Source organism: Elaeis guineensis, chromosome 9 (genome assembly GCF_000442705.2).
Source record: "Elaeis guineensis isolate ETL-2024a chromosome 9, EG11, whole genome shotgun sequence".
Lineage (NCBI taxonomy): Eukaryota > Viridiplantae > Streptophyta > Magnoliopsida > Arecales > Arecaceae > Elaeis > Elaeis guineensis.
In genome coordinates, this window is record NC_026001.2 from 48,801,009 (window position 1) to 48,810,423 (window position 9,415).

Below are 9,415 nucleotides of genomic sequence, written 5' to 3' on the forward strand. Positions count from 1 at the left end.
AAAAATACACAAAGATATGTTAGCTTTTTCTTGATATGAATTATTTTATAATTATAATGATTAATATGATATTTTGATAATGATAAGTTTATTATTTTGATAAAAAAGGGGTACAGAAAGGACAAGAAGACAAAGAATAGAGAAGAGAAAATCCTATTTTATAATCCAAAAGTACGATAGGATTAGCTACATGAGGTTTTTCTCTCAATAGGATTTTATGTATAATCCTATAGGATCAAAACCTAAATCCCATCATGAATTTTATCCTAAAGTTATAAATCTTAGACATCCAAATGGCCCTCATTCTTCTCTTTGTTCTCTCCCTCCTCCCTTTTGGGAGATTCCTAGGGTTTATGAGTGAACATGTGAGAGCTATATCCATGGAGCTGGCAACCAAGGTGGTGACTTGGCCCTAAAAGAGAGAAACATGCTGCATCTCCTCCAAAAACCACCCACCTTCATTGGAAGCTATTCAACACATGCAAGATCCATAGTATTGAAACTAGCACCCATGCTAGTAGGCCAACGATACAATATAGTGCGGTACCATATCATGCTATACTAACATGTATCGATAGAGAAACCAAAGGGGGACAGGGAGAAAGAGAGGAAGAGAGAGAGGAAGCGAGGGAAAGGATGGGAGAGGTTGATAAAGGGAGGAGAGAGGGCTTCGAGCCCCTCTCCACCAACACTATGTAACACGGGCTCTGCCCTTGCTTCGTTTAGATAGGGAGGGAGAGGAGAGGGAGGGAGGGAGAGGAGAGGGAGAGGGCTTTCAAGCCTCCTCAACTTTAGCGAGGCATAACAAGGACAAAGCTCTATTTCAAAATGAAACAAGGGCTCTGTCTCCTTTATTTATTTTTTTTGAATTTTTTAAAGTCGGTAGTGGCTACCAACTTCACTTAAAAAATTATATATATATATATATATATATATATATATATATATATATATATATATGTATGTATGTATATATATATATATATATATAAAGAGGATAGAACCCTGTTTCATTTTGAAATAGGGACTCTTCCCCTGTTGCACCTCACCGGAGAAAAGGGGGCTCGAAAGCCCTCTCCCTCTTTTCCTCTCTCCTTCCTCTCCCCTCCCTCATCAGCATCTCGAAATGTGTGGTGGAACAGCACTAGTCCACCCTCAGTACAACTCGGTATGTCCCAAATTGGACAATTTGGGGTGGAACAGTGCACCTTAGGCATGTGGATTCACTGCTGCAACCATCTCCAGCCTCTCCTGTCATTATTTTTTGTACATGCTATAACGGTGTTTCTACCTCATCAAAATCAATTCCGTTGACATCCTCTTCATTCCCCTATCTTCTTCACAAGTTCAACACCTCCCAACTTCATATAAGTTATTTTTATTGCATACTGAGCTTATTTTATGTAGTAGATAACCATGCTAATCACAAAACGAATGGTCCATATTACATAATTAAGCGTTTTTGAAAATTCATCTACATGTCAGTAAACTGCAACAAATTCAGGGCATGATGAATTTATTGAACTTCAAAATTCGACATTTTTTATTGTTCTTGTCTTGCTTTTGGTTGCACCAATTTGATATCAAACCTAGCTCCATGCTCTAAGGTGACTCAATAGTTGGCATAGCAAACTAAAGAAAGAGAAGACTCAACATGAAGCTTTCAAGGTTAACCTTGATTGTAGTGGAAGACAATCCCTGTAGTTCTGAGATGTCTCGAAAATGGTACCAAACAAGTGCAGATCGTCAAAAATAGCAAGAAATGGATAAGTTGCATCAAGTAACAAATCTTCAAACTCAACATTTTTTATTGCATTAGGTTTGCTATCAAAGAGACTTCAATTCCAAGTTCACAGCTATTGTCTATCAGATTGGTTGCAGCTGGGCTTCAAGCTAGCATTTTGCACGATCATTTTCAAAAAGGTTAGTCTTTATATAAGCTAAATAATATTAATTAATAATAGACAACATGGTAAATAAGTCAACATATTTTAGAAGCAAAACATTACCTTAGATCTAGAACGAACGGCAGGATCAGTGCTTCGGGAAAGAAGCCTTGCCAGGGGAAGCATCTCAGCAACTTCAGCACCAGGAACTTCTAGCCTCATTCTCCACCTTCCCATTGAAGAAATTGCCTTACCAAAATGCCCAGCCATTGCTTTTTTAAACAAGCCATCTCTCTCTTTGATAGCAGGATATCTATCACGTGTTCCAGGCAATACATACTCCCCTTGAAGTTCATATCGGCTACTAGCTTGCTTTAGAATAGTTTTTTCAATGGTGATCTGAGGCATAACAATGCAAACCAGTAACATATAAGCCAGGATAATCAGTGAAACATTTCAGTGTTGAACTGGGGTCGAACATAAGCTAGTATAATAATTATAGCTAAAGAATAAACATCAAAGCATTTTGATTAAAACAGGACACACTAATGAGATGGTTAAACAATCAAAATAAAGTATAAAGAAAAAAACAAACTCCAAATCAAAATAGAAAGGCCACAAAAAGCCACATCATCCAACTTGCAACTCTGCTGACTCTCCAAATACCTACCCAATCATACTTACTTTTTCATCTCTAGCCAAAAGACTCGTTCTCTCCCAAAAGTGTAAAAGGTTGATAAAAAAATTCCTGAGTACTATAATAATATCTGAAAAAACAAACCCTGATGCTCACAAGCTGGATGATATATTTCTACTGTGCTATGGGCTCAAATTTCAGAAGATACAAAATTGTCTCCAAGGGGAAAAGAAATCTAGTTGATAACAGTGGCAATTTTCTATTTAGTTTTAAAGACAAAGTCATACTATAATATTTACGGACAAGGAAGTGAACATATAATAGTATTTACTATTTAGGCCCATAGATGGGCAGACCCAGGATTTTCCAATTTGGAAAGGGGGCAATGATATATTTTACCAAAATAAAAATTTATATAAATGAACATTTCTAAAAAAATTATCGGTGATAATTAAGTTTTTCTGGCAACCTTTCATACAAGTATTTAAAAGATATATGGGGGCATACAAATAGTTAAAATCCCTATTCTAATATTATAATAAGTAAATAATGCACATATAAGTAGCAAAGTAGAAGAAGAATGTAAAAATATTACATCAAATAAAGTATGTTACATGTGTAGAACTGTAAAAGCAAGATGAAGATAAGTAAATGAACAAAGATAAGTAAATGAACACTTTGAAACTCTATGATATAACCAATAAGATTAAAAAGTTTTAATCAATGTACCATATTATTATATTTAATAACAAAAGGGGAATGGGGAACAATAGAATAAGCAGCTTCCAATTCAATAATTTTGGGCACCACAGGAATGTGAAACTTAAATTTTCCTTCATGTATTTGCTTCTGGCATCATACGATTAAGTTAAAAAATTAAACAATTGATTAGTGGATACTATCGTGGTGTTGCACTAACAATTAGAAGCATACAATAAGGTAATGAAAAGAATTACATTTGACTCCTTGCTATAAGCGGGAAGAAAAAATAGCCAGAGTTTGAGACTTGGGTTTTCTTCTTTGCTTTTACCTTGGACATCATATAATAAAATAACTTTAATTTTAATAAAAATCAGTCGCTATAAATATTATGGTAAATTTGCTTCAAAAATTTATAATAACCATGTTAAATTACCATTTGCATCCTTGTAACAGGAGAGAAAATATTATTGATCATAGGCTTCCAATTTTTCTTCTTTCTAGTTTCTTCTTCATGTTTTTCAGAGGGTTCTGGGGAGGTCAATGGAGATGGAATATGTGATTAGAATTTGCAGAAAAGAAAATATGGACAGGTTCAATTTGCCGTAAGTCTCATATAACTAAAAGTCTATTTCCATCATGCATGTAACCTGATAAATTCAGTCTACTTTTATCTAGCATTCTTGTGTTTGTACCTTAGAGAAAGAACTACTCTTAAGTTTAAGTAATTGGGTGCTTTTATTAAAGAAAAAAGTTATGTAAGAGAGACCTTGGGAGAAATCTTAGGAGCTTGTGAATAGTGGAATGTTTGGATAAGATTTAATAAGACGAGAAAAATCTTTGTTTGCATAAATGAAAATTATCATAGGAAGGTTGATTTTGGTTGGAACTAATTAGAAGGGGTCATTTCTAACTGGTGAGAGATTGTGTATGTGTGTGTGTGTGTTCCTTTTAGGGGGTGGGGTTGCGGGAGGAAATGGCGGGTACCATGGTACCCCTAGTTCTTAATCTCATTCATGAGCCAAATTTAATTAACCTTGAACTATAATAGGAAACATATAGACATGCAAGAGAAAAGAGTTACTGACAACATCACCACTCCATCGAGCAGCCACATCAAGAGCTTCACCTAGCACTCCACTAAATTTGGGATGGAGCACTGATAACAATCCATGACCCCGTCTTTTTTGAAAGTTAAGCTGGAGCTCTGCCTGCATGTACACAAGTATTCAATGGTTAAGAATGGTTTGTTGCAAAAATGATCAACATGATAAAAAAATTATATGAAAATAAATTGCATGAAAGCTTCAGAATAAAGGACTTCTTGCAAGGAAATAGACCATAGTAAAGATCAAGGAGGTACACAAGCCTACTGACATTACATGATATTTCTTTCTGGAAAGATAAATTCAACTCTGTTAGGAATTTATATTGATTAACAACTTAGAAATATATAGCATCGCAAAATAATTTCCAAAAATAACTTACAAGAACCAAAGGAAAGTTATTTATACGATAGCCGCATAAACTGTTGTTGCAAAGTTAATAAAGTAAAGAAGCAAAAACATCCCATTTAAATGCACTTGAATGAAAGTCCATGAAACTCATTATACATTAAATCAGTCACTCAGATCAATATTCCAAGCAAGGTTCGCCGTCTCGGTACAGGACCCTGTACCAGTAAAATCCTACTGTAATGTCAGTACACGGTTCGGTACGGTATGATAGCATCGGTATGCTCTGAAATGGCATACCGATATAAGACCGGCATGGTATGGTATGGGGCGGTACGGCATTCCATTTCCAAGTCATTCTTAAGTAAATTCTGTGCTTTTTGGGAACCATTGATAATGATACCAATATCTAGAGACAGAGCAAAAATCCATAAATTGGAAAACAGTACAAGCACAATTAACCCATCATCATGACCAATATAAAGTATATGCATGGACCATAGACACTTCATCTCGGGAGATGGAACTTCTTTCAAGGTTCAAGAGAGCACAAGAAGGAAATGCTTACACAGCCGAAGCACATGTCAAATAGTTTTCCTTTGTGCCTTAAGGGCTACTTGCATAAGTCTCCTACTACTGAAAAGATATTGAACTATCTAAATTTTCTTTCTCAACTTGTACTGCATCCAGATATCACAAATGTGGTTTCAAGAACATCTAATTATTTGACAAAAATTACCATGTTACCATGATTAGGTTTTAGATTATTGATTGCCGTGTTGAACAAGCTTACCCTCTGGATAGTTCCTCGAAGAGATGCAAGCTCCAGTTCATCAAGTGGTAAATTCCGCACCTTGGCACATAAGGACATCAGAACAAGTGCGTGTTTTTGGATATTAAAGCAACTAGGTAGCAGCATTTAGAAAATTCCTGATGTACTAACACAAAAACACAAATATTGACTGTGACAAAGAAATATGGTACCTCCAGATTAGTTGAATTTTGGGGTTGATAACAGACATTAGCCCGTAGTTGCCCTTTCTGAAGAGAAACTGATAGACGTCTTTTGTTTTGCATGATCTCTTTTGTGCTAAACCATAATGGTCCAATTACTTCCACAGACAAATTCTCATCAGGCCTACCAGTAGCATTCAACTGCTAAGGCACAAAGCAAGAAGAGAAACGAGCAAAATATAAGTCTTAAGAAAAGAAAGAGGGAGAAATAACAAGACCTGAAATAATAATTCACAGACTCCAAGATCAAATAAATCAGAGATATGGAATGAGTCATATATTTCAAACTATACCTGCATAAAAGTTAGAATTATTCATTCCACATAACTATTTATGCATTTATGACATAAAACAATCAAGAAGTCTAATTCCATCAATATATATCTGGGTCTATGAATCCTTCTTTCACATTTGTTGCTGCTAAAAGGTAAATCCATTATGCAAAAAGAGTTTTTCCCCTAAAATACTGTTAACAAACCTAGATAGATACTTATTCAAATCCAAACCTTTTACAAGTCAGAAGGCCTCCTTTAGCAACAGCATTATCAGTTTATCCTCAAGTGGCACAAATCCCATCATTCTCAAACGTAATTGTACTTTACTATGTGGAATCATCATCACATTCAAACAGATTCCAGAAGTAGCATAACAATGAACCAGAACCAAAGATAAATTAACTGTTTAATCTATCTGAGATGAAATTCAACTAAAACCTTGATTTATCTAAAGGAAATATTCCCTAAGAAGGCTCTTCATTCATTTATGCCATGACAAATTAGTTGTTTAACATCCAGGAGTACACCAGGCCAGGAAACTAGGCAGCTGCGTGTCTATTTTACCATGGTACCGTGGAAAATGGAAATTACTTAATATGTTGGTTTACGGTAACAGAAACTTTAATCTTGCTGCAGTTCAGCACTCATGGTAGGCTGTAGAAAAACCTTAGGGAAGATATCCTGTAGGAAAACGACAGTTTCATGGGAGGTCAGCTTACAATAGTACCCAAAGCAGCTTTCTAATTAAATATAATGCTAGTAATAATATAATCCCTTACAAAAATGTTTCTGTTCCCAAAGGTTTGTTAAGAAATATTCAATATTTAAATAATTGAATCCATACATAAATATGCGCATAGGTAATTAAACTTCTACCATCCCACAAGAAAACTTTATCACAAATAGAGAAGCTTTCTGCCTGCAATATCATCGCCTTGTCTACTATATCAATCACCAGTTTAATGGATTAACATGGTTTCAGCATTTTATTTTATCAAGAAGGCATCCACATCTTTGATAACAACATGCAATCTAGACTATTCACAGGCATGCTAAAGATGCAATGATATTACTGGAATTCATTTGTTACATAACAGCCTTTCCTTTTATTTGTTAAGACTTAAGAGTATTTAAGCATTTTGTTTTTCTTTCTTTTCCTTTTTTAAGTAGCAAAGCCCTGACGGCTTACAGCAAAGACCACTTGGCCCACCAATGGGCACAAGGACCAGAAATCCACCAGGCATTTCACCTCCACAAGCTTGCACAAGGACCAGAAATCCACCAGGCATTTCACCTCCACAAGCTTCCCTTACAAGAACACGGCACATAAACACCAACATGATCAGACCTGAAATAACATAATAAAACCTGAAGCCCAATTATATTCCAACTAGAACCTCCTCCTAACAGAAAAGGGTACCAATTGCTATTTGCCACCGGTTCATGCATACGCTATTCGTTAATTGTAATATATTTAAAACCAAAAACCATTTAAGAGAAAGAATCCTTGTTCACACACATATAGCCGTGAAAAACTCATGAGGAATCTTACAAAAGAGCTCAGGTAGATACAAGAGCCATTTAGGAGAAAAGAGCCATTGTTTTCAAGCCTACAAGTTTGAAAGAACTTGACATGAAAAATGAATCTTACCTTCACTGCCTCACGTGAGATACAAAGTGAACCCACCAATTGTGGAGCCAACAGGAGCTGATTAAGCTTGAGCCCAGATAAAGAAACATCTCCAACAAGTCTTGCTGTATCATTGTTGATCGTCAATGGATCTACCATTTTCTTCTCATGGCCATATATCCTATCATCAGCATAATTTATAGTTTTGACAACTTTTCCTTGAAATTTGATCTTTCCAGTTGCTTTCAAGTGCAGAGGTCGTGGTGAATCAAAAGCATCAGACAAAATCAAACTAGCAAACTCAAACTCCTGCATACGTAAATCCAAATCAACTCCTTCAACAACTAGGGGCACAGCTCTTTTAATATCTTTGACTTCTTTGTGTAGCCAGTAATCATCAGGATAAGATGTCTGAACTTTAGCGTGCAAGTCAAAGGCAACTGACGATGAAGTGATAGTGATATACTCATGTGATATAACAATGTCCCCACGTGCATCACTGAATGAATCTTCAGCTTTTGGAGCAGCCCACTTTATATCGAATCTCCTGAATTCGATGATAGAAACAATGTAAATGTTAAGTATTATATGACAAGCAATAAAGTAAGAAAATCAAAACAACAAAAGTAGATGAACAATATCAACATGAAAATGTATAAGCCAGCCACATGAGTTATTTTACATACAATTGAACATATTAGTATAATATTAGATATTGAAACTTACGGTCTTAAAAGGGAACCAGATAATCTTGTCTCTCCATTGATCTCCCCAATTTTGAGCGGCATCAGCTGAATGCCCTCAGGTAGATATTGATGTAGAACTTTGTCAAGTAAAAAGTTTCCAGATAAATTGACATCTATGGCTGTATCATCGACTTCACCCTATCAAATGTAAAAGGGACAAAAAAAACTAATGATATAGCATGATACTCTGAGAAAGAAAACATGTAACCCAAACAAAGTTGGGGAGGAATAACAGAATGATCTAGAACACACTTTATTTTCTCTGCAAATAAATGTCGACAACAGTATCATTATTTTCTGCATTGGGCAGAAGCCCCATAATGCCTATAGCAGTATTATCATTTTTATTCCAAAATCATCAATGAATTGCATGCAAAAAAAGAACCATAAAGCCGTTAAAACAAGGTTTGAAGCAAGGTTCTCAATACTGACGCATATCACCCAGTATGAGGCACACTGTACCGAGCTGCTACAGTGTCAATATAGTCTGGAGGCTCAATACAGCACTGTACCGACACATGATACCACTGTTGTGCTGGCGCCAGCAGCATACAATTTATCAGTATGGGGGCGTACGATACCAACCCAACCTATACCAGTAAGGTACAAAATGTAGTCCATGTATCAAGAATGAAAACCTTGCTTTGAAGAACCACAGTTAGAGGGCATACCAGTCACCCTACTAGCATAATATGCATCATGCTATATACCCCCATACCAACTCATGATAAGTTGATAAACCTAGACACGGCACACTCACATACCTCAGTATGCCTCAGTAACAACATACCATATACAGTGTGGTTAGCTCTTCAAACCTTGGTTTAAAACGATATACTAAACTAAGATACACTTCTCATATCCTCTAACATTACTAGCAGAAAATAGCACCATAAGCTTTCCAATGACAACCCATACAAGGCAGCAAAAAAGAAACCAAAGGTTGGTAAATCATCACTTTGATCGCCAATCTGCACTGCCATACATAAGCATTCAACTGACCATGCTGATTTGTTTATGTATTAAAATAGGTAGTTTCAGAAGGTGAAAAGAAATAGCTTTCCTATGAATAAA

At 35.8% G+C, this 9,415-nt stretch overlaps 1 protein-coding gene across 1 annotated transcript in view; it reads right to left on the reverse strand.

The window, feature by feature from the left end:
• The window catches only part of LOC105051218 (protein SUBSTANDARD STARCH GRAIN 4, chloroplastic), an 85,462-nt gene that overhangs the window by 45,718 nt on the left and 30,329 nt on the right, over positions 1 to 9,415 (reverse strand). The window contains 6 exon segments of the mRNA XM_073243025.1: positions 2,010 to 2,285; positions 4,311 to 4,433; positions 5,470 to 5,529; positions 5,661 to 5,831; positions 7,617 to 8,142; positions 8,322 to 8,479. Of these exon segments, the coding sequence (XP_073099126.1) occupies positions 2,010 to 2,285; positions 4,311 to 4,433; positions 5,470 to 5,529; positions 5,661 to 5,831; positions 7,617 to 8,142; positions 8,322 to 8,479 (1,314 nt within the window).